At 57.4% G+C, this 25,538-nt stretch overlaps 1 protein-coding gene across 1 annotated transcript; it reads left to right on the top strand.

The window, feature by feature from the left end:
• Positions 1-4,434: 4,434 nt before the first annotated feature.
• On the top strand, positions 4,435-25,494 carry GRAP (GRB2 related adaptor protein). Its single transcript, XM_065910825.1, has 5 exons — positions 4,435-4,582; positions 10,362-10,459; positions 14,955-15,077; positions 22,452-22,620; positions 24,383-25,494. Exons 1-5 carry the CDS (start codon positions 4,505-4,507, stop codon positions 24,566-24,568), a joined length of 654 nt encoding a protein of 217 aa, XP_065766897.1. The 5' UTR covers positions 4,435-4,504; the 3' UTR covers positions 24,569-25,494.
• The last annotated feature ends 44 nt before the right edge of the window (positions 25,495-25,538 follow it).

Raw genomic sequence — 25,538 nt, 5'->3', positions numbered from 1 at the left:
TACCAATAGATACAGTCAAATTCTGGCTCCATTAAAGGGATGGTGTGTGATTTCCATAGACAGAGAAGTCTGGTAAGCTACAGTCCATGGGGTCGCAAAGAGTCAGACACAACTGAGCGACTAACACCTGTGTGATTATTTGCTCTAACCCAGCCCAGAAGGGCTCCTGCCTGGGTATTGTACTGAAAACTAGTTAGCTTCCAGTCTAGCCTGAGTGTGGCCTCTCCCCTCTGTATCTCCGTAACCACCACTGTTCTTGACAGAGCTTTAGACTTGGATTTCTTCACTCTGTGTTGTTGCTAATGAGGTCAGTTCCTTTGGGAAGAGAGTAGGAGCTGTCCGTTTTATGGCCGGTTTCTATCCCCAGGCCAAACCCAGGGAACAATGGCTACATTCTCTCTGAGTAACACCCCTGCTTTAGGAGCTGGAGAGGGAGAGGCAGCCTGAGAGCCATGAGCAACCACCACCTCAGGAGCCAGGGCCAGGGGTCAGGGTGCCAGGAACTTCTGCACATTGCACTCTGCGTGGAGACTGTTTCACCAAGGGGCATCCACCTCTCCACCACAGTCAGCCAGTCAGCCTCAGCGACACTGACAGCCTGCTCCTCCCAGGAAAAAAGTCCTAACTGGGAGCTGTGAGGAGAGGCCCTGCGTCCTGGACACAACTCTTTGGAGGCTCACCAGCTGTGAGGAGGCTGAGGGAGAGAGTGGTTTTGGTTCAACTACCACAGACTCTCACTTTTCTTATCAAATTGTCATGAATGTTCTTGAACAAACGTCTCGTCATTTCTGTTCACCCCTTGGGCCATTTCCAGAAACATTCAATATTTTTATTTTTACCACTTTTCACCGGTCCCATGGACAGTAAGTCTGTGGTGGAACTCTGCGCTTGTCTTGCAGTGCTGACCCATGAAGGCGCAGGCTTTGTGCCTGTTGCCTCCTTGTCAGCGTCACAGGCACAGAGCCTTCCTGGAGCTGGCGCAGGTCGAGGTTCAACGATGGGCAGAGGAACACACCTGGTTTTCTCTCCACTCTCCTGGTAAACCTGCCCTCCCCGCCCCATGATGAAGCCCAGAGAGGTCGCTTGGGTGTGTCCATCGGTGTCAGATAACAGAAGACTGCACCCAGCCTCTCTGGAGCATCCAAGGATCTCATCCAGTCTCTGAACTACAAGCTCCAACTTCACAGATCGCAGTCCCTGGAGCCCCAGGCCCAGCTCTGGGCCTGGAGTGGGAGGAGGGCAGTCAGTTCCTGCTTGCTGTCCTCACGGCCTGGTCTCAAGTTGCCATTTCTGACTCACGCCGGGACGGCCCCGAGGGAGGGGGTGTGTGTTTCCTGTGGCTGCTGTGACAAGTCACCACAAGCTCGACATCATAAGATCACTCTCTACTGTTCTGGGGGCCAGAAGCCCCAGCTCAGCCTCGCTGGGCCGAGGAGAAGGCGTGGGCGGGGCTGGTTCCTCTTGGAGCCCCGAAAAGAGTCCCTTCCCTGCCCTTTCAGCCTCCAGAGCTGCACTCCTCACAGTCCCCGGCCACCCGTCCTTCCTCCATCCACAGTGATTGCTTCATCTGTCTCCCTCCCCCGGGACACTCAAGATCACATCTCAGGCCCACCTGGATAACCCTGGACCACCTCCCCATCTCAAGATCCTCAACTTAATCACACCTGTGAAGTCCCTTTGTCACCTACGGGAACACTTGCAGGCCGAAGGGTCAGGCCCTGGATATGTCTGGGTGTTAATCAGCCTGGAACAGGGGGTTGGGGGCCTAAGGACCAAACAGTCCTGAGTGGCTGGTTCTACTATGACCAGGCATGGCCAGTGGCCACCAGCGCTTGTTCCTCCAAGGGGTGGCTTTTGAGGGGCCTCCCACGGGGACCTGGCTGCAGCCATGATGGGACCATTAATGGTCTCCCAGCTGCCAGCTCTGCGCCCCCTCATTTTAGGCCCCAGCATGTACCCTCAGTGGGGTGCCTGAACCCCCAAGGGGTCCTCCCAGGCAAGTCCCACTCCCAGGGTCCTGCTGGGTCTCTGAGAGTTGGGCACATGTGCCCTCCCACCAAGATTTGCTGCTCACCCTTCCACCCCGACCCCCTCCTCCTGGCTCTAGACTGAGGCCACACGGCTCAGGGGTCATGGTCCAGGGGGTCACAGCTCCGGCCAGGGCTCAGCTCTGCCACTTATCAACCGTAGACCTTGGGAGAGCTACTCACATTTTTGTACATGACTTGGAACAGAATACGCATTTTGAAAAACAAAATAAACCAGCCCCCCAGCCCCCAAGCCCCAGAGGACACTACTCAGCTTTGTAAGGGGAGCCCTCCCCACTCTTGCCTCCAGGCACCTCAGACTTGGGGCTGAGTGGATGACACCCCTCCACCCCTGCTCCCCCTCCCCCCCACATTGCTCCATTCTGAGGCTTTGAAACCTCAGCTGAAACGGAGCTGGAGCCGGAAAGAAGCACCTGCTGACTTCCTGTCCCTGGGCAGGGGGCTGGAGGAAAGGTGAGGAGAGGCCCTGGAGTGGGGCCTGGGCTGCTGCCCTCTGCCCTCTGGGGGCTCCAGGGAGGCGACAGCTCTGCCAGATCACTCTTCTTTTCCCTCAACTGTTGTTTTTTCTTTTTTTAAAACTAAATCTTTTTTTTTTTTTTTGAGATTACTGTAGAGTCACATCTATCTTACCAATTTTTTACATGGAAAAATTTCAAGCCCTTTGAAAAGGTGTGAGAAAGACATGATACCCACATCCCTCTCACCTGAACTAACCAATTCACATGTGGTTAAGGGCATCATTTTTAATCTATTATCAACAGCTTTGTAATTACACACAGAGGTCAAAGCAGAACTATACAGACACTAACTCTGTTCACTAGGAAATACATTTTCTAATATATATAATATCCATGTTAGTTGCTCAGTTGCGTTTGACTCTTTGTGAGCCCATGGACTATAGCCCTCCAGGCTCTTCTGTCCATGGGATTTCCCAGGTGAAAATACCAGAGTGGGTAGCCATTCCGTTCTCCAGAGGACCTCCCCCCTCCCAGGGGTCAAACCCAGGTCTCCTGCATTGCAGGCAGATTCTTTACTGTCTGAGCTACCAGGGGAGGCCTATAGATAACATATATAGTGATTTATTTAAATATATGGGATATATGCAATTTTATTATTTTTTTCCTGCCTCTGTCTGTGGAGAGGCCCTGGGAGCAATGATACCTCCACAGTAATAAGCACACCCAATACCACCAGTTCAACCTTGGGTTCTAACATCACCTTCCATTAAAACCATCCTCCCTCTGCCCCCCAGGAATGGCTGGTTCTGGGTCTGAGGCAGAAGTCCTGGAAGAGCCTTGACTGTGTCATCAGAGAGATGGGAGGTGCTCAGAGAACCATGGGGATTTGTCAAAAGGACAAAGGGCATCTGGAAGGGGTCTCACTGACCAAATCTGAGACAATGTAAGCATCAACATAAATAATAATAGTAATGGATATAATCTTTAATATCTGAAAGCAAGATGTCACCTTATCAATATAAATAAAGGAAGAAAAATTCTTTTTTTTTTTTTTAAACAAATAAATAAAACCAATCTGACTTCACACTGACTCAGCCAGTCCCCATCCAACACCCCAGGGCTCTTCCTCACTCTCTTTTTGGGACCGTGGTCACCCTCCTTCCCTGCACAGCAATCTCAATCCTCTGTCCTTGGTTCCCACAGCTTCGCTGCATTCAGTGGTTTATGTTCTTTCCCACAAGACTCAGCCTCATCCCAGAATTGCCGCACCGATCTGACCACCCACAGCAAACCTAAGCAAAGGTCCACATTTATTTTCAGTCCTTTTTGACCTTGGGCTCACCATCCCACTGAAGGTGCCCAGTGTTTAAATCAGAAGAGGTGTCTTCTGAGCCGGGCATTGATGGATGAATAGGAGTCTCCTGGGAAGAGAAAGGGGAAGTGAGGCCATGTGTGTGGAAAGGCTGGGGGACGAATTGGACATGTGGGGTATCCCCCTGCTGTGGCTGCAGCCCAGGTTTGTTCAGAGGGAAGGGGAATAACAAAGGATGAGTCTGAAGAGGTGGGGTGGGGAGGAGCAACAGGGAAGGCCCTGGTGGTTGGGCCAGAAACTTTGGGTCAATAGGAGGTCACAGGGGGCATCAGAGTTTAGAAACTGTGGTGGATGGATTGGTAAATGAGTGGGAGTAGCTGCGACCACAAGTTCAGCATCCTTGTTGCTCTGGAGACTCAGTTTTATCATCTGTAAGGTGGGTGCAGGAGGGGGACCCACTCCCAGGGCTGCTGGGGGACGCCCTGGAGTCTGAGAGGGGCCCGTGGCTCACACCCCCTGTCTGGGACATCTCTGCTTCCTGTTTCTCCGTCAGGGGAAGTCTCAGTCTCAGCTTCAAAAGCACAAACACGCTCTCAAAACAAAGGAAGCTGGTCCTCGACTGCAGAGGAAGCAGGAAGCTGCCGGCCCTGCTAGCAGCCCAGCTGCCGGGGCTCGGGGACGGCGGCATGGAGTCTGTGGCCCTGTACAGCTTCCAGGCCACGGAGAGTGACGAGCTGGCCTTCAACAAGGGGGACACGCTCAAGGTAGGGTGGCTGGGGCTAGCCGAGCTGTGCCTATGTGGTATGGGGGGTGCTTAAAGTCAGGGCCCAGATGGCCCTTCTAATAGAGTCTAGTCTCTGGCGGAAGACAGGCCCGGCTTCTCCAGTCATTGACTACGTGACTCCGGACAAGCCACTTCTGCCTCGGATCCTCAGTTTTCCCATCTGAGAAATGGGGAGTGAGTTAGTGCTTCCTCCTTTTGGAGCCATTCTGAGAATTCAGCGTAGTGAGTGGCAGGGGCTGATTCAACACCCAGTTTCCCAGGAAAGAATTTGAAATGAGTTAGAGAGAGAGAGGCAACGAGACAGACTGAGACAGAGAGAGGGTCTTGGGAATGAAGTACACACACTAACCTATCGGGGATAAAACAACTGTGACTAAGGGTCTAAACAGGCCTCCGTGCAGGTGAGATGAACCTCAATGCTACGCAGCCCCCTCGTGGGACCTCTGTGAGGAGCACACACCCTCCAGGGTAGAGGGGTTTGCAGGCTTTCTCTCTCTTGGGAAGTGTCCCTGCTTACATGCCTGCATCTGGAAGCAGAGCTCAGGGCCCTGATTTGTGAGTGGCTGGCACGATTTGGGCGCTGGAGCTGCCATCAAGTCCCTCTCAGGAAGCTCCCTGGGCCCCAGGCTCCATGCCAGCCCAGTGGGCATGAGACCAGCCATCCTTCCAGTCTGAGCCGGGGTCGCACTCTGGGTCCCAAGCTTGAGGCCTCGGAAGGGACAGAACCTCCCGTGGGCTGACTGTATATGGAGCCAGGTCTGAACTCGGCGGTGTGCTCTAACGTCCGCTTAAGCTGCTGCGGCCCCATTTTGCAGATGACTAAGTGAGGCCCCCAGGAGCCATGACTTGCTCAGTGTGGGGTCGGGTGTGAACCCCTGAACCTGGGCTGGGGCAGAAAGGTGATGGTTCTAAGAAGAACCACACCATTTTGAGGAAGTCTCCTCTTATCTGTGCTGGGATGCTGGCCCTGGGCCCCCTGGATGGCCAGTGGTGGTGATGGGGGGTGACCTGAGGATGTGTGGTCACCTGGGGGAGGGGCAGGTTTGGCACCATGACCAACCAGCTAGTGCAGGAGACTCTGAGATCTAAGTCCAGTTCACAGGCCTTGTTAGCCAATCTGAGAGAGTTTGGGTCTCTAATTCCAGGCTCCATAGCTTGGGAGAGAGTGGAATCATGAGGAATTTGGAATGGGGTGGTCAGTGCTATCCACCTAAGATGCAGGTGATGGGCAGTGTGGCGGGGATGGATCTGTGGGGTCCCCCTAAGAAATCACTGTAAAAACTATGACACCGCCTTCCCTCCTGGATGCCTGGGCTCACTACCCACCCAGAGACTGGCCGAGTTCCCACTAACCCTGGCTAGAGCACTGATATCTCCTGCTGTGTTTGCTTCTAACCCGGGCTCCTGAGGGCAGGGACATAAACCAGTGCCGACACGGGGCAGGCCCTCAGCAAGACATGGGGTATCAGAGGAAGGAAGATTAAGATGTTAGCCGAGACCCAGGAGGGGACCTCTCAAGGCATGACGGGCCATGGGAGAAGCTGCCTTTTCCTTCCTTCGTGCAACAAACCCTTGCTGGGCTGTGGAGCACTGTCCTGAGTGTTGAGGACACAGGCAGTGGGCAAAGCCCAGTCCCTGTCCTCCCAAACCTGACATTCCAGAGGGTGAGTCATGCCAGGAGGTGACAGATGGATGGAAGCAATCACCCGGGGAGATGGAATGCAGAGGGTGGGAGGGGCAAGGGGACAGCTTTAGATGGGGGTGGGGGGGTCTGGGCAACCTCTCAAAAGAAGTGACACCTCAGCTGAGATCTGAAGGATGAGCGGGACCCAACCATGTAGAGAAGAGGCAGGGGAGGAGAGTGAAGAAGGAGATGCATCCAGCGGGGATGGGGGTGTGAGTGAGTCTGCAGCGTGGACTCAGCCTAGCTCTGTGCTCTGTGCTCCATGGTGGCACAAAATATCACACAGTCCCTAAAAACACCATCTGGGGAGGGGTCGTTTAACAATGCAAAAATGCTCATGAGGCAACGCGAAGTGACAAAAAGGCAGAATGCAGAGGAATATACATAGAGAGCCAATTTACACGTATTCAGTAGATTAGAGTTTTAGGGATGGGAAATTGACTTTCTGCAGGTGAGAAAGGGAAAGGGAAAGCTGAGCCTCTTCTAGGCACCAGATTTGTACCTAAAAACACCAGAATGTCCCGATGAGTTAGCTGTTGGTCCTGGGACGTGGGCCACCAGCAAGTCCCACTTCCATAAGTGGGCCTTCCAGGGCCCTGGAGACAGGGCCCTTCCTCTCATGGTGGTGCAGGTGCCAGATCAAATCCTGCCTTGATTTAAGATTTTGATGGTTTCTTTTTTCATTAAATTTTAAACAGTCTAATTTTTAGAACAGTTTGAGGTTTACAGAAAAATTGAGAAGATAGTACAGAGGGAGTCGCATCTGACACCGCACGCCCACTCTCACCCATGCACACCCTCTCCTATGGTAACATTTTAGAGTATCAACCTGGTTCATTGGTTATATTAATAGACTGATACGAATACATTATCATTAACTAATGACTGCATTAAAATTTTTTGCATTGATTTTGATTTTTTAACTTACTCTCGTAAAATACTATTTACGTTGATTCGTGACATCTTCGGAGCTCCCTAACATTTTGCGCTCCAAGTGCCTCACCCACATCATGCTGGTCTGGAGTCCGATTTCTGTAACTGCAAAAGTTCGACTGTGACATCGCCCGGCAGCCCTGCTCCCTCTCTAACGCCCGTCTGGTGACTGAGCATACAGGGTGTCCATTTCCGAGTGTGTTTTCAGCACACCAGCTGTGAGTGCCCAGTGGACACACAGATACCAGGCCCTGGGAGCTGGCAGGACGCTGTTCTTCCAGTCTTGAGCTCTGCTCTTAGACGACCCTCTGGACAAGTGGCCCCAAACATCACTTCCCTAAAACATAGCAGGCTGCTTTGGGTGCACAGTATCGCGTCGCTCCTGGCTGGAGGAAGGATGTGGATGCTGGCTTACCTCTGCCTCTTCATCGACAGCCTGGCCCCCAGAACCCAGACTCAGGGAGTGCATGGCCCCAGCACCTCCAAAGGGACGGCCGGTGTGCCCCAGGTTGGACACAGCTGGCCCTGGGCTCCCCACCTGCCACCGCAGCTGTTCCATCGCGCCCGGCGGCCACACCCGCCTGCCAGCACCCAGGCCCAGAACTGGGGTGGTCTTGGCTGCTTTCTCTGCATCTTGGAGCCAGCCTGTCAGCAGTTCCTCCTAAACCATCCCAAATCTGACCACATCGCAGTCACCCCAGTCCAGGGCCCCATCACCGCCCACCTGGGCCCAGCTCCTCACGTCCCTCCCTCCAGTCCCCAGCCTGGTCTCCACACAACAGCCACAACCCAGAGCCTGACCTTCCCTCAGTGGCCCTCAATTGTTCGTCTTGTTTGTTTTTGTAAATAATTTTATTTATTTGTTGGCTGTGCTGGGTCTTTGTTGCTGCGTGGGCTTTCTCTAGTTGTGGGAAGGGGGCTACTCTCTGGTTGCGGTACTTGGGCTTTGCATTGCTGCGGCTTCTCTGTTTGCTGAGCATAGACTCTAGGGCGCGTGGGCTTCTGTGGTTACAGCTCGTGGACTCCAGAGCACAGGCTCAATAGTTGGGGTGCTCTGTGGCATGTGGGATCTTCCTGGATCCGGGATCAAACCTGAGTCTCCTGCATTGGCAGGTGGACTCTTTGCCCCTGACCCACAGGGGCAGCCTGCTCCTCTTGGTTTTGAAAATAAAAATCTGAACTGCCTCCTCACTCCCACCAGAGTATGAGAACGCCCATCTCTCGCCCTCCCTGTGCAACTCATGGCCCAGCCCCCGCCTCAGCTACACAGGCCTCCTCTCTGCTCCCACCTCAGGGCCTTGGCTATTCCTTCGGCCATGGACACTGTTCCCCACATCTTCTCACGTCCAGCCTTTCCTGTAATTTGGGCCTCAGCTCATGTGTCAGTCAACCTACTCAGAGATGCCTTTCTTGCCCACTCCCCCACCCCTGTGGACAATGCCCTGCCCCAACCAGACATCTAATCTTCTTGATGTATATCTTGCGAGCACTCCCCACTGCATTGAATTATCTTGTTTATTTGTCTGCTTCCTGTTTCTCCCTCTGCCTCTGCCCACTAAAGCGTGACCTCCTGCTCCCCGCTGTGTCACTGGGGTGGACACAGGGCCTGCCCTGCAGGACGTGCTCAGTGACCACACTGGCCAGGAGATAGTGGCCCAGGACAGCACCCAGCAGAAGGGGCCAAGCTGGGGGCATCACCAGGGAGGGTCAGCAATTCCTGTGTCTCACAGGGTCTGGGGGCTTTGAAAAATGTTGACGGCAAGACCTCAGCTACCGCAACCAATCAGAACATTTCTGAGTCTTTTCTCTGGAGTGGAGATGACAGGAAAACAAACAAACAAAACTGGGGGGTAGACGAGACGCGTTACAGCCACATGTCCACACAGGATTTTGTAGGTCACAAAACACCACCACATGTAGGCTGTGTCCGTTTTACGGGTGCAGAAACTGAGGCCAAGGCTGCAGAGAGAGTTCGAGGCAAGCAGACTGGTCTAGAGCCTGAGGCTCCCGGGAAACTTCACTGAATGTGTCCCATAGGTCCTGATTTACCCATTAAGCGGGCGGTGGGATTGCGGTGCGGGGGGAGGCAGGATTTGTTTTGTGTTGTTTAGTTTTCAGCAAAAGTTTTCCTGAGTCAGCCACCTGCTTCCGGCTGTCCCTGGGGACGCTGGCCTGGCCCAGACAGTGGGGACAGGAAGTGGGGGGCTCTGCGGGCCAGGCGGTTGGACGAGTTGCTGTCCCAGTCCTCACTCCCATGGGGCCTCTGCAGGGCGGCTCATCTGTGTCTGATTTTTTGTCTCAACCCAGCATCCCCACTGGGTTTGAGCTGATACGTGGACCTGCTCTAGGACGGACAGGGGAGATGGCCCTTGGGCGGGGTCGGGAAACAGAATGAAGGAGGACTGGTGTTAAGACTGAGGGTATCCTACTCACCTCCTCTCTGGGCCTGCATCCTCCTCTGTGAAATAGCTTTTGATGACTGTGACCCCAGGGGCTGGGGCGAGAAGGGGTGACCCGTGGTGAGTCTGCCCAGCGACAGGGGAGGGAGCCCAGCGTCCTGCCGCCAGCCACAGTGGCTCCCACCCACACTCAGGTTTCAGTTCCCCTCGGGCCACCTGCAGGGCGATGAGGAGCCTGTGATCCGAGCATCGTCTCAGCCCAAATACCTCTCATTTGCTCCCCAGGGCCTGAACCCCCCATCCGACCATCACCCCTGAGTTCAGACGTGTGGGTTTGTAGATGTGGGTGACCCCAGGTGACCACCGCTTGGGGGGGCTCCTCAGACCTCCCCCTGCCCCTGGGTCAGTGGAGGCGTCGAGAACCGTGGGCCCCATGCTCAGGGCCACAGCTCAGGGACCGAGGGGCCGTGAGCTTTGCCCTAACCCCATGGGGTGCTGGGGGTCTGGGTGGCAGCACTTGGATGTCCAACTCCAGCCCCCAGAGCTCAGCCCACCAACCAAATCCTCCTCTATGACCTGTGGGCAGGCCTCCCCAAAACGGGACAGGGAAGACCATGGAATCACACTGGGTGGGGCCGGCGACGTCACATTCCTCCGGGAAGTGGGCCCGGGGCTGGCGTGTGCCTTGGCAGGGGAAGCCGACACTCCTGGGTGACCAGGGGCCATGTCTCTCCTGCCCACAGATCCTGAACATGGAGGACGACCAAAACTGGTACAAGGCCGAGCTGCGGGGTGCCGAGGGGTTCGTCCCTAAGAACTACATTCGTGTCAAGCCCCACCCGTGAGTAGCTCCCCCACATCCACAGGCCCCCTGCCCTGCAGCCAAATGTCCCCTCCCAGCCTGACCCAGATGGAGTGACCTGCAAGTCCTCACCCCAGCCTCCCTCCATCCCTCTGGAGGCCCCCCTGTCTCTACTCTGAGCAGAAGTGGGGGACAGAGATGTGATGACTGGTCCCAAGTGGTGGTAGTCAGGCCAGTCCAGGCCACAACACAGAGGACCTGGGACACCAGAGAGCATCCGGGCCCTGGAGAGGACGGGGCCTGGGAGCTCAGCGGTGGGCCCACCAGCTGTGGCGTGGCCTCAGGCAGGACTTGGCTCTCTCTGCTCCTGTTTCTCTGTCTGCAGCACAAGCAGGGCTGAGGCTCCACTCATGGGGGGTCCTAGGAGCCTGTGTTGGGGTGGGGGTGAGGGGCCAGGGAGGAGAGGGGCAGGAAGCAGGCAGAACTGAGGGCCCTGCCATTGGAGCAGGAGAGGTGGGAGCTAGACACCAGCCCAGCAGAGTTGGGACAGGGCAGAGCAGGAGTCAAGTGTGGGGCCCAGGCGTCCCCAGGCCTGGGACCTGCTGGCCCAGGGAGGCCCCTGGTCAGCCTTCCAACATTGAATGCCCTAGTCTCAGCCCTGGGACAGGCCTAAGTGGCCAAGAATCTATGAAAAACCGTGTGGATATGCGTGGAGTAAAGGCTGAAGTAGCCTTGAGACACAGTCATTCACCAAACACGGGCTATGGCCCCAGGGACCCGGCCTGGGTGATGCTGGAGACACGTGATGAGACGCTCGGGTCAGAGCACGGTGCCCCAGGGAGAGACAGGAGGTAAAGAAAGTATGACAAGAGAAGGCAGTCAGCATCGAGATAACTAACCAGGGAGGCCTTCTCAGAAGAGGTGACAAACGGAGGTTTTGAAGGATGTGTGTAGGAGTTAGCTGCATAGAGTCAGAGAAGGGCACTCCTGGGAGAGGGGCAATGAGAACCCCCGGCCGTGGGCCTGGCAGCAGGGCCTCAGATGCCAGGTAGAGGGTGGGAGGAGCCACAGATGGGTTTCAGCGGGGACAGGGGGCCTGCATCTGATGCGGAGGCAGGTAACGGGGCTGGGCAGGCTGGAGGGGGTAGGCTGGGAGCCGTGACATGTGTGTGGTTGTGGGGTGAAAAGAGAGGGAGGTGCGGGGCCAGGGTGGGGCCTGGAGGCCGTTTCCTCTTTATCTGTCTTCGAGTTCTTTCCAAAGCTGCCACCACCTCCGGCTTCCTGTGTTGGGCAAGGCCTCTACCCACCTAGGTCCCCTGTCTGGGCTCCAAGCACTCCCACCCACCGACAGGTTCTGTAGCCTGGGCTCCAGGCCTGCAGGTCTCTGGGTTGTGTGACCTTGACTTCCGTAAAGGGAGACAGATGGAGAGAACCTGCCAGGACCAGGTCAGTGAAAGACACAGTGGAAGTGGGACCCTCCAGGTAGAGCCTGGGGCTCAGCAAAGGCTGGGAGCCTAGGAGGTTGGAGGCCACTGAGAAACCCAAGCAGAGGTTCTGGTTTACACAGAAGGAAAGAAAAGCTGATGGATTTCAGGGCCATGCCCTTTGGGGCAATATGGTGGTTGAAGCCAGTCTCCACCAGGGCGGGTGGCAGCCATGGAGGGTTCCGTGTCTGATGGCCCTGGGGTCCCTGGGGCTGTCTTTGGCCACTAGTGTCTGAGACAGATCAGGGACCAAGGGCAGATCCCCCACCTGCCTCAGGCCAGGTCCAGGTATGTCCTGGGCTAACTTCACCCCTGCCCTGGCTCCGAAATAGCAGTGGGGAAAGTCCAGCCAGCATCTGACTCAGCCCTTGGGGCTCCAGGGTGGGACGTGGCAGGGCAGGGGTCTCAGGGGGGCCCTGATCACCACCACCACCCTGCAGCCCAGGGAGCCCGGGGGAGGTGTGATGCAGGCCATCTACTCCCAGGGCCTCCGGGCATCTCGGGCAGGGTCCACCAAGGGTCTGACCCAGTCGTGTAGGGGTCTAGGAGTGCATGGTCTGCTGGCACCAGGAGGTAGAGTAGAAGCTTGCTGGGAGTGCAGGCAGACCAGCTAACGGTGGGGGAGGTGGGGTGCGCATGGGTGAAGGCAGTAGCAGTGGCGGTAAACCCCTGCAGGTGGCAGCGCCCTCGTCCTCCCAAGGGCCCTGCAAGCTGGGTGCTCTCGTCATCGTCTGTGGGCCAGGAGACGGCGGCACAGAGATGAGTGGCCTGTCCAGGGTCAGAGGCGGATGGAGGTTTGCCTCAGGTGCCGTGGGCCTGGGCTGTGCCCACCAGGACAGAGTTGGGGAGATTTGCCGGGCAAATCTTGGGAGGGGGGGCTCTGCCCCTCCTTGGGTCTCAGTTTCCAAATCAGTAAAATGGGGGCTAAGTGAGGAGTGGGCTGGGTTCTGAGGGTGTCAGGACGGGGAGGTTGGTTTCTCTCATCCTGTCCTTTGAGCCACCGAGGACCTGGAGGGCGCTGGGCAGCCTCCTCAAGACTGCGGTTGCAAAAGCCTTTGAGGGTGACGGCCGCCCACACACGGACATCTCCTGTGGGGTTTTGTGGGTTCTTCAGAGACACCGGGCTCGGGAAACGCCCACACGGGGCCCCACTGGACCCCTGCTCCCCCCGCGGCAGCGCCTGCACCTGTTCCTGGTGGGGGCTTCCCAGAGGAGCTCCGTTCCAGGCACCCCCGAGCCCCAGGCCCCCACGTCACAGCTCAGCCTCCAGCCTGGAGGCTCCTCCGGGACTCCCAGAGACACGGGCTGAGCTCTCAGAGGCAGCCTGGAGCCCCACCCCTGGCCACCACCTCCACTGCCTCCACTCTGGGCAAACGTGCTGTGAGATGGGCCCAGGCCTCCCCACCCCCCAGTATGGGGGCAGTTGTGGTCTAGAAGCTCACTTTTGAGGTATGGGCTCCCAGGAGTGGTGTCTAGAACACAATGTCAGGACCAGGATTTTATTTTGGGGTGGAAGGTGGGGAGGAGCCTTGGAACTGCTCCTTCTGGCCGAAACCAGGGAGCCAATGCCATGAGCTGAGCAAGGTGCCTATCTTGCACCCCTCAGTCACCACCTAAGGACGTTGGGGGCCCAACACACCCGCACACAGGCTGGGCACATCAGTAAAAAGCCCTCAGAGGAGCTGCCAGTGCTCACACGTGGCAGGCAGGGGAGGGGCAGGCGGGGCTACGGGCAGGACCCCGTCTGCCTGCACCTGAGCCCCTGTGTTGTCAACATCCTGACATGAGAGGAAATTCCTGCCTCATATCCGCCCGGGCGATCAGACTCAGGAAAGGGAGAAGGGAAACGGTGCAGGGAAGGGAGGCTTGGTGGACTCGGGGCGCCAAGGTCCCACAGTGACATTCCGGCCACGCTGGGCTTTGGTTTCCCCGTGTGAACATCAAGAGTGGACCAAAACCCTGGGACTGGGAAGCCAGCTGGAGCCCACCTGGGCCCTCCGAGGGTAGGCGATTCCCAAAGATCCAGACTCTGCCAGACTGCCTGGTGCATTTACCAGTAACCTTCTATATACCCAGTTCTGTTTGGTCAGAAGGAAGAGGGACTTGAACCTGTGAGATAAAGTCCAGGTGGCCTCAGTCTATGCATCTGTGAAACGGGTACAGGGAGAGACCCTTCCTCACCAGAGCAAAGCTGCTATTTCTCTTTGGTGGTGGTTTAGTCCCTAAATTGTGTCTGACTGAAAAAAAGAAAGACAAAATAAATTGTATTTGACTGTTCACAATCCCATGGATGGTAGCCCACCAGGCTCTCTCTGTCCATGGAATTCTCCAGGCCAAGAATACTGCAGTGGCTTGCCATTTCCTTCTCCAGAAGATCTTCCCCACCCAGGGACTGAACCTGGGTCTCTTGCATTATAGGCAGATTCTTTACCATCTGAGCCACCAGGGAAGCCCATTTCTATTTGGTCATCTTTAAAATATTTTTTCACTTTTAAGAACCTATAATAGGAAAGGTAAAAGCCCAGGTTGGGGGTGGCTGGGTCGGAGTTCACTGAGGTGTGTGTTTGCATGAGTGTGTGTGCATGTTAAGTTGCTCAGTTGTGTCTGACTCTTTGTGACCCCGTGGACTGTAGCTTGCTAAGCTCTGTCTATGGGATTCTCCAGGCAAGAATACTGGAGTGGGTTGCCATGCCCTCCTCCAGGGGATCTTCCCAACCCAAGGATCGAACCTGAGACTCTTACATCTCCTGCATTGGCAGGCGGGTTCTTTACTACTAGCGCCACCTGGGAAGCCCCGTGTGTTTGCCTGGTGTGGTGGCAAGGGCCTGTGCTCAGGAGCCAGAATGCCAGGACTAGGCGCAGTTCCTGTCTGCCACCATGTGTGACCTTGGGTACATGACCTCTGCCTCTCCGGGCCTCAGGTTGACAGCCTGTAAGCTGGGAGCAGGGGCACCTCCTGTGTCCAGGACTGCTGGGGGGACCTGGCGGTGATGGGTGCCTGGCACTGGGCAGCGTGGCCGGCCCCCCACTCTCACCTTGCCTCTCTGCAGGTGGTACTCGGGCCGGATCTCCCGGCAGCTGGCGGAAGAGATTCTGATGAAGCGGAACCACCAGGGAGCGTTCCTGATCCGGGAGAGCGAGAGCTCCCCAGGGGAGTTCTCCGTCTCTGTGAAGTGAGTTCTGACCCAAACACACGAAGGAGGGTGGGCAAGAACAGGCCTTTGGATCGTGGAGGGAATGACAAACCCCTGGAAGCAGATGAAAATCTGGGGGTTAGCGGGTGAGGCGACTGCAGGGCGTGGCCCTGGGCAGTGAGGATGGGAGGCTGACTGTGAGTCCTCCCATGCCAGGCCAAAGGGTCGGCCATTGTTCCGTGAGCATCAAGTCACCAGGAGAAGCTGATATGACAAGGCTGCAGGGGGAGAGCAGCAGGCCCACGGGATGGGTGTCCAGGCTGTGCTCTGAACAGGGTCCCCCATGTGCTACACAGTCAAGAGGATGGACCCTGGGGCCAGGGTGCTTAGGTTCACTTTCCAGCTCGGCCATTTCCTGTGTGATTTTGGGCAAGTCACTTAACCTCTCTGTACCTGTTTCCTCACGTGTAAAATGAGTTATTGCGAGGAGCAAATGAGTCATTCTATAGACAGCCGTTAGAATAGTGGCTGCCACTGAAGCAGGGTGGCAGCCTCTGGGCAGCTCGGAACCTGAAACCAGAAATAACAATGGGGCAATGAGGAGTCCAGGTGGAAGGAGGGGCAGGAACCGGGGAGGGGGTCGGGCCCCGCTGGTCTCTGTCCTGCCTCTTCTGCACCTGGAACAGGGGGATGTGGGTGCAGCAATTCAAGGACTAGTCGCTGAGTTATGTGCAGTGTGCCAGGCAGCGTCAGGGACTCGGGAAACAACAGTGAAAAAATAAAGTTGCTGCCGTTCAGGGTTTGTGTCTTAGTCGGGGAGACAGACCTTGAACAAGGAGAGAAACGAACACAGGAGGATCCAGGTGGCAGGGACGGATGGCCTCAGGTTTGAGCAGAGATCTGCAGCTGTGGTGCAGGCTCTCCCAGGGCTCTGAGAGTGAGGACCAGGAGGAGAGCTTCCAGGCAGAGGAAATAGCAAACGGAAAGCCCCTGGGGTGAGTGGGCAAAGCCAGTGCGGGGAGGGGTGTCAAGTCCAGAGAGAATGGCCTGACAGGTCCTGACCAGGAGGTGGGTCACCCCAGAGCAACAGGTCCCTATGGAGCATCCCCACTAGGGGAAGGGAGTGGATCCCTTGGGCTACCGAGGAGGGAGGATGACTGGGATCGAGGGGGGCCCTGGAAAGAGCCAGGCAGAACCGCTGGCGTTAGCACTGGGATGGGGCTGGAGGGTTGGGGAAGTGGCATGTGCCTGTGAATTTGGGACCACCAACAATAATACCACCATCAGGGCATTGGGCACGCAGCTGGATGGGATGGTGGGTGAGCATGGGCAGCGTGGCCTCAGTGTGCTGGGTGGCACAGTCTTCTAGGACTGGGAGGTGTCACAGCCAACAGCTGGCTGATTTTCCAATGGATAAACGTACATAGGATGGCTTTGATGGCTCCTGTGGGGGCAAGTTTGATGGGGCATCAGGCTCAGGGGAGGGACAAGCTTGTGTCTCCCAGCAGGCCAGCCATGAGGCTCCTGTTTGCAGAAATGTGCCCCAAGGGAGGCTTTCCTGTCTGCTCTGTAGAGCTTGTGGTGGTGTGTGGTCAGCACACTGGAGCCCCGGCAGCTGGGTTTCTCCTCGTCGGGGTCAGGAGAGCAGCTGGGGATGGTGGTCCCACCTCAGGGGTCACAGCCCTCACCCGCCCCTCTCCAAGCTCTGTCACCAGCCTTGGCTTTCCTCACTTCCATTTCCCCTGGGAACAGGCTGAGCTCGTGATCCAAGGCCATGGCTCTCCTCCTCTCTGAGCCTCAGGGGTGGTGAGACACCAGTTCTTGGCCCTGAGCGTCTGGAGCCCCCTGGCTGGCCCCTCCCTCCACAGCCCAGCCCCTGAAGCCAGTGGGTCCCCTGAGGAACAGGAAGTGGCCATTTTCCCTGTGCTGGCTCCCAGGGCCCAGTATCTCCTGGGAAAGGCGCCCGCCAGGCGGGCTGGTCTGGCCTCGCTCCAGGAATCAGCTCCAAGGTCACCGAAAAGCAGGGCCCAGGGGCTTCTTTGGCCACCCCTGCAGCCTGAGCTGAGCTCCTTCCCGCCTCCCCCTAACCTGAGAGTGGATCCCATGGCCTGAACTTCCGCCGTGGGTGCCCTGGCATCCTGCCCTCTCCTGGTGCCTCCCTGGGCATGCAGACCCGCCACCCCAGGCACGGGATCAGGCCAGCCAGCTCAACCTTTGGGGTGTGTGTGTATAGGACAGGGGAGGAGTCCCTCGGGGATGAGGGACTGGGGTTTCCATGATGCCTGATTGAGGGAAGTTCGATGGCAGCAGACACTCCACAGGCTGGAGAAGATGACATCTGAGCTGGGCCCTGAAGCATGAGTAGGAGTTTGGTGCACAAAGAGGAGAGGGCATGCCAGGCCCAGGGAACAGCAAGTGTGAAGACCAGAGGTGGGGCAGAGAAGGTGGGCTTGGAGAGCAGTTTGTCTGTCTGAGCAGGAGGGGGATGCGCAGTTTTGGGGAGCCAGCACCAGTGCTGTCTGGGAAAGGGGCCTGGAGTGTCTCTCAGAGAAATCCCCACACACACACCACACCGTCCCCCCTGCTCCACCCCAGGCATCCTGCCAAAGCCCTCTTCCCTAGCTCAGAGTCAGAACCCTGGGCCCCCGGGTTGTGGTGTGTACACAGCACCACCAGGTGGCGCCCTCCAGCCTCAGTTGCATCCCCCAGGGCCAGGATCCTGGGTCCTGCCCCTACTCAGGTCCATCCTCTGTCAGGGGGCCTGTCAGGGCCCTTGGAGGACAACCAAGCAGACATCAGAGCAGGAAACAGATTCAGGGCATCTGTGGCTAGGATTTAAGCTTTTGAGTAAGAATATCAGCTGTATAACCCTGGGCAAGGTACCCTGGTCTGTTTCCTCGTCGGTGAGATGAACATCGATGTAAGGGGCTGAGTATATTGCCAGCACACAGCAAGTTCTCCACAAATGTTGGCTTCCCTGGTGGCTCAACAGTAAAGAACCCACCTACCAGTGCAGCAGACACAGGCTCGATCACTGGGTGGGGAAGATCCCCTGGAGAAGGAAATGGCAACCCACTCCAGTGTTCTTGCATGGGAAATTCCATCGACAGAGAAGGTGGGCTACTGTCCATGGGGGTCGCAAAGTGTCAGATATGACTTAGCGACATGAACAACAACAATCCCAAAAGCCAACTATAGTTGTCATTGTCATGTCAACCCTCCCAGGACCACACAGTGCCTCCTGGCCCCAGCCCCGTGGTCCCAGGCTGTTAGAGAAAGGCCAGTGGCTATGTGGGGGTGCGCAGCCCAGCTCTCCTCCTGTGTAACCTCAGCAGATCCCATCCTCCTCGGCTGTAACGTCCTTATCTCCAGTGTGGAGACAGTAGCCAGGATGTCCTGAAGTCCAATGACCTGACAGCCACCCTTCTGGGTGATGACTACACAGATGCATGTGCAAGAACATTTCTGCCTCACTGGCAGGGCTCCCAGGACCTCTGATCCTACATGAGTGGCATCTCCCGCACGCTCCCGCCAAGCCTCATAAAGCTGTCAGAGGTGGGGTTTACGGGCCTTGCTCTGCCTCCTGGAGTGACGGTGGCCACGGCTGGGTGACCTTTACGAGTTTACAAAGGGCTGTCACCGTCCACCCCCACCTCCGGAAGCATGTCTGAGCTGGCGGCTCGTGGGCCAGGGCAGGGGTGTATGGCCTGGCTGTGTAACTTTTGCCCCACTCTGATATAGGCTGTGGTGGGCTCCTTGGTTGGAAGCAGTTTGTTCCCCAGTGAGACTAGGAAGACGCTTGCTTCTTTTCAGGCTCAGGTGCCTGGGGTCCCAACCTGTTTGCTCTACCCCTCTGGTTGCTGAGCTCCTACTGTGTGCCAGGCCCCATGCCCAGTTTCAGGGACTCAGCTGCCAACAATTGAACAAAGCTCCCTGTCCTTTAGGCTCAGGTTCCACTGGGGCGACTGATAATTTTATACATGTATGTATGAGGAGATGTGTATGTATAATTTATTAAACAGTTAGTAAATTATACAAAATCTTGGAAGATGAAAAAAGGTTCTTGGAAAATGAAGCAGAAAGAATCAGAGGAAGGCACAGTTTTATGCAGGCAAAGACAGAGAGGAAGTGACCCAAGAAGTCTGGTGTGCAAGTGAAGAAACAAAGGCTCAGAAGCATGCAGTAACTTGCCTGAGGTCACACAGCCAGAAACAGCAGAAACTAGTGCCCATGACACCCCCATGACCTGAAAGACCAGGTCTGCCCTTCCGCTCTCCTTCCCTGAGGCTAAAAGCCCGGTGTTGGGGGTTCTCTCTCCACTCCCTTCCCAAGGTCAGTTTGATTCTATCTCACATCTGCTGCAGATCAAGTCATCCACCTCCTCCTTTTTCACAGATGGGAAGACTGAGTCTACGGAAAGGTTATGCCTTAACAGAAATCACCCAGTAGGCAGTCAGCAACCTGGCCTCCACCAGGCCACCAACCTGGTTTCCAAGCCCTGACTGGGGGCTCCTGGGGCTCCTGACACCTTATCCCAGCCTTGTTTATCCACCCTGGGCCACTATCACCCTGGCTAATGCCGCCACCAGGCCAGAAAAACCTGCTGGGCAGGACCAGTGGCAGCTAGCATCAGGCCTGACTTCATCCTTTAGACTTTTCTGACAGCCCAGGGGCCCGGCCCAGCCCTCACCCCCCTGGGTAGGTGGGCGTGGGGGTCACAAACAGGGATACACACACCCATGGCTGCTCAGAGACGGATGCACACGGCCGGCCTCCCAGAGCAGGGAGAGACACGCGCACACATTCAGGTGTGATGGAGAGACACTGGCACACGCAGGCCCAGACATCACACACATACACCAGACTGGGTGCCCCCTCCAGCTCGGGAGGACTCCCCCAGCAGGGCCACCCCTCCTGGCTCTGGGGCCACCTAGACTTGGACTCGGGCCTGGGGAGGTAGGAGACAGGCTGGCAGGGAGAGAGAGCCTGCCCAGGTGCTGGGTCCTCAGCCCTGTCACATGCAAGAGGGTCGGTCACTCGTCAGGCCAGGGGCTGGCTCAGAGGAGGGTCACGCCTGCTCACAGACACAGCAGAGCAGCTGCCCCTGGCAATGGGCGGGCTCCTCTCCCCTCTGGGCCCTGCTATCCCATCTTCAGCCATGCACAGGCTGGGGGCTGGACCACAAGAGCTTCCCAGGTTTGAGAATCCGCCAGTTGTCAGGCTGATGAATTTGAGCAAACTATGGGAGATAGTAGAGGACAGAGGAGCCTGGCGCACTGCAGTCCCCAGGGTCGCGGAGAGTTGGACTCGACTTAGCAATTGAACAACAACAATAAGATTACAGAACTGCTGGGTCCCTTGCCCCCTCCCAGGCCTCGACCCTCCCCTGGGTATGATCAGGGAAATGCTCCATTCCAGGTGACTGAAGGTAACCTTCAAACACCAGAGTGTTCAGAACTGTGCTCACCTGAAGCTGAGGTCTCCTCAAAACCTCTACACCCTTCTCTGCCCCTCACCCAGAGGACGGCTGCTGAACACACCCCCGGCTCCTCCTTGGAGATGGCACCGAATCAGGGCCTCTGCCTCCCCAGCACCACAGCCACAGTCCAGGGGGCTGGGAGAACCAGGCTCTGGAGGACAGGGCATGTGGGAGTCAAGGACCAAGGCTGCAGCAGGCCGGACAGGATGGAGGTGCCTGCCTGCCTGCCTGCCCTCCTCCCATCCCAGGACATGGACACACATGTCCCACAGCCGACAGCACAGCTGCTTAGTCACCTGGGAACAATGCTTGCTGACGGCACACGAGCGGCTTTGTCTCAGGCCAGGATGATGGCTCTGCCTGGTCACAGAGCCTCCAGCATTTTCTGGCCTCAGTTCTGCAGGTGGACCTGGCTGCCCTGAGAGTGGACGTGTGTTAGAGGGGCTGGAACCACAGCTCAGAGCCAGCGGGGATTGGGGGGTGTCGGCGGGTTCTGGGAATGAAACAGCCAGTGAGCATGGATGCCCTGGGCTGCCCCACAGTGTCCCTGACCAGATCCTCTCCCAACTGGGCTATGCCTGGGCCGACTCTGCCTTCCTGCCTTTGGGTATCTATGAGCAGTGGGTTGCAGGCAGGCTACACAGGGCTGAGGAAGACAAAGAGTCCCCTGACTCTGACTGAGGGCATCTGAGGCAGCTCACAGAGCTTGGGCCATGTTACCCAGGCTGTGAAGCATGAGTAAGAGTTTGACTGAAGAAGAATTTGGAAGAAACAATGTAGCAGAGGCCTGGAGGCATGCTTGAAAGTGGAAAGAGAGACTACGGTGGTTGGGATCCTTACCTTGGGCTGGGTGGGAGGATTCCCCCTCCCCCAGGCCCAGAGACATGCACAGAACAAGAGGTATTTACCTGGAACAAATCTTCATCTTAAATCTCACATCTTACCTTTAACAAGGCAGCATGCCAGGCCTGGGGCTGACAGGTGGAGCAAATGAGCTCAGACAGGGATAGGCAGCTGGGGGATGGATGCTGAGCTCTGGTCCAGGCCCTTGAAGCACTCGGAAGGCAGGAGTGCAGGAGTTCAAGCTGCCCAGTCATGTGCAGCCCCTTCTGGCGTGGGCTAGGCCAAGCAGGGGAGGCACCAGCAGGTCCTTCCACCTTGTGGCCAGTCTGGGAGAGGCAGGCCATCCCTTCAGTTGGAAGGTGCTGGACAGGGGGTGGAACGTGGTGCAGTTGGACTGCAAGGCTGGGTAAAGGGAGGGAGAGGAGAAGGGGGTACGTTGATCGCATCAGAGCGTATTTGAAGAAAATTGAGGCTGGACAGGTCATCAGAGCCAGACCTTGAGATCAAGGTGCTAGGATTTTACCCCGAGGGCCGAGGGCCGTGGGGAGCCATGGAAGGTTCTTAAGGGGGAAGAGAATGGACAGGAAGCATCGCACAGCCTGGGCCTCTTGCACGCTGGCAGGCTTTGGTCTAAGTCGGGATGGTCTTAGGACTCGCCCCTCAAGGGACTGTGAGGGCTAGGAGGGGATGAGGTGGGGGAAGGAAAAGAGAGTTAAGGCTGAGGGGACTTTGGAAAGAAGAGGTGCTGTCTGGTCACCTCTCTTAGAGGAACCATGCAACATTGCCAATAAATGAGCGCTCACCCAGAAGGGAGGTGTTACTATGAGGAAACCAAGGTTCAGAGAAAGTAAGTGATTTGCCTAAGGTCACACAGCCAGAAAGTGTCCTGCTCCAGGGTCCACAACCCTTAACGCCACACTCCACGGCCAGGAGATTCCCTGCCTTGCACGGAGCCCGTGGGTGGGGCCTGGGACCCCTTCCCCATCTTGTCTCCTCCTGACTCGGTCCTCACCTGGAGAGGAAAAGGCCAGGTTCCAGGGGGTAGGGGGAGGGCCCATCCGAGCAGCCGTCTGAGATGGCCTCTCCCCCAGCTACGGGGACCAGGTCCAGCACTTCAAGGTGCTACGCGACCCCTCAGGGAAGTACTACCTGTGGGAGGAGAAGTTCAACTCTCTTAACGAGCTGGTCGCCTTCTACCGGACCACCACCATCGCCAAGAAGCGGCAGGTCTTCCTGCAGGACGAGGAGCCCCTGCCCAAGGTGGGTGGAGTTGGGGGGTGGCAAGAGGAGGGTCTAGCACAGCTTCTCCAGTTCTGTCCTGGGGGCTGCCGTGAGGCAAGAGGAGTTGGGGGGCAGGGGGAGGCGGGAAGGGCGGGCAGAAACTTCCGGGCAAGCAGAGCCTGGCTTATTCTCAGCCAGAAGCTGTGCGTGGCACACACTAGGTGCTCAGTAGTTGTATGTTGAGTGAGTGAAGGTATGCCACCTGCTGAGCCTCCTGGGAGTCTGCACCTCACAGGTAAGAAACTGAGGCTCAGAGAGCAACCCAGGCCGCCTGCCGGGTAGGGTCAGCACTGGCTTCTGCTTGCCAGCAGCTGGCCTGGGGTTGGGGGTTGGGGCAAGGGGTGCCCGTGGGCCAGATCCTGGCCTGGTGGAGGGGGTCTAGCCACCCCTCGTTTTCACAATAACAGCAATTTGCCAGCCGGCTCTTTCATCAAGGGGCCCTGGGACCAGATCTCGGTCTCATTAGGGTGACGAAACCACCCAGTGCAGTTATTAGACCTGACATACTGTTTTCCTTGGGACGGGGTGTCAGCAAGGCCTGGGGCTGGAAGTCGGGACCCTGCACAGCCTAGTGAACTTGGGTTCTGTGGGGGAGGAAGAGGGGGCCGCAGGCTGCTGCTCCAGTCCTGCCTGTTCCTAGGCCCCCCCCACCCCCGCTTCTAGCCAGGTGTGATCTTAGAGCCAGTTCATCCCTCCCCTGGGCCTCAGTTTCCCCTGGGGCCAGTAGGATGAGCCCTGGGAGCTGATAAACAGTGTTTTTGGAGGACCCCCCCTCCCCCGCCTTATGCACCCTCCTCCCATCAACACATTTAGCACCTGGCCTGCTCAGAGCTCAGTCTCAGGGACGCTTCCCCCAGTGGGTCTGCTGCCCGGGCCAGTTCTGCCCTTGGAAAGTGTGAGGGGGCCACGAGGGAGCTGGGGGATGCCGAAGGGCTCTCCCACACCCACCGCCTAGCTCTGGGGTCACCCGCCCTGCGAGGCGACTGCAGAGCAGGCCCGGCCCCTGGGACCCAGGCTGCCTCCTCTGTCCTGGGCAGAGAACCACTAATTACAGCCTGTCCATGATCCTATCGCCTGCTCAGATGAGATTCTGCAGGCTCGGAGCAGATTGCCTGGTGGGCAGGCAGGGCCAGGGTGCTGGGTGTGATCATCACGGCGCCGGGCTGACGTGCCTGGAGGGGAGCTCTCATCCAGTAGCCATTTGCAGGGGGCAACCAAGTCCCACAGAGGTCAGGGACTTACCCACGGCCACTGGGGCACAGGTGGGACTAGAGCCCAGCCTGAGAGATGGAAGTGTGCAAAGTGACATCCTTTGCCTCAAAGCCTGGCCAAGGTCAACAGCAGCAGACTGCTCACAGCCACACATCACTTTACAGTTTACAAGGTCTGTTCCCGTAGGTCTGGGGCCTGGAGTCAAAAGCTCAGGAGAGAGCCCCCAAGACGCACAGGAACCTAACCAAAGTCCCATGCTGAGGCCCAAGACTTGGTCCCTTGATTGCTGGCCATGTCGTCCCAGTTGGGCTGCCAGGACAGACCTTGTGGAGATGCAGGGTCTGTGCTGCAGATGTGCAGGGAGCGGGCAGTGGGAGGCCCATGGCAGGATGGGGTAGGGGGATGGCTGTCGTCTGAACCTGGACACAGAGCTGGGTTCAATCCCAACTCTGCCTCCTCTTGGGGCTTCCGTGGGGACAGCCCAGCCAGGGGCTCCTGAAGGGCCCACTGACTGTCTCCTCCCTCGCAGCCGCCCCGGGCCTGCTTCGCCCAGGCCCAGTTTGACTTCTCAGCCCAGGACCCCTCCCAGCTCAGCTTCCGCCGCGGTGACATCATTGAGGTCCTGGAGCGCCTTGACCCCTGCTGGTGGCGGGGCCGGCTCTCCGGGCGGATTGGCTTCTTCCCGCGGAGCTACGTCCAGCCGGTGCACCTGTGACCAGAGTGGGCCCAGGGGCTGAGTCAGTGGACCCGCCGTCCACCAGGCATGTGGAGAGAGGACACTGGCGCCCCCAATCCAGGGCTTTGGACAGGAGCATGGGCTTCTTGACTGTCTGGCTGGCCTCTGGTGCTTCATAACTGGGACAGGCCCAGCACCCCGGAACCACTGCCACGTGCGATGCCCACCGGCTTGGGGGGCTCCAGGGCCTCCGCCGGCCTCTGACATCACAGGGTGGCCAGCGGGGCCCGTCCACTCCAAACACCAATGCCCTGCCCCAGGAGGGCTGAGGACTCGGGCTCCATTCACTGGGGCCTCAAGCCAAGGAACCACAGGCTGAGCCTGCCTGTTCCTCCATTCAAAGCCCCAAGGGCTGGCTACTGGGGAGAGGGCCAGGGTCCTGTGTACCGGTGACCTGGACTTGCTGGACAGACCCTGGTGGAAATGGACTTCTTGGCTGTTCCTCGGAGACTCTGGGCTCCACAGGCCTCCAACACCCCTGTTCACTGCAGACACTTAGTGCGGAGTCGGGGTGTGGAGGCGAGCTCCTGAGGAAGGAGGGCAGGGGTGGGAAGAATGGAGGCAACTGCTCCTTGCCACTGGCCCCATGGGATGGATGCACTCCAAGGGGGCAGCCCTGGACATGGCCCCCTAGGAGACACAGCTGCACCTGCCATATTTGTTGAGGCCCAGGTTCTGCTCAGACCAGGGCCTCAGGAAGCAGGGGTCATTGCAGACCAGGTGGGGAGCTGGGGCAAGAGCTGGGCTTTGGGGTCCAGCAGCATCCAGGATGGGGGCAGCCTCGGTGGGCCTGGCTTAAGGAGAGGCTGGGTGTCCATGGGGACGGCGCCACCATATGACCCGCGACGCTCGGAGGCCCAAGCTCTGGTGAATTCTGTGCTCATGACCTGGTCCTGTGAACTCAAAATAAATACAGTAAAAGAATATAAGGACATTCATGAGAAATTTC

Source organism: Muntiacus reevesi, chromosome 18 (genome assembly GCF_963930625.1).
Source record: "Muntiacus reevesi chromosome 18, mMunRee1.1, whole genome shotgun sequence".
Lineage (NCBI taxonomy): Eukaryota > Metazoa > Chordata > Mammalia > Artiodactyla > Cervidae > Muntiacus > Muntiacus reevesi.
The sequence above is the reverse complement of the archived record's forward strand: the minus strand, read 5'-3'. Positions and strand labels throughout refer to the sequence as shown.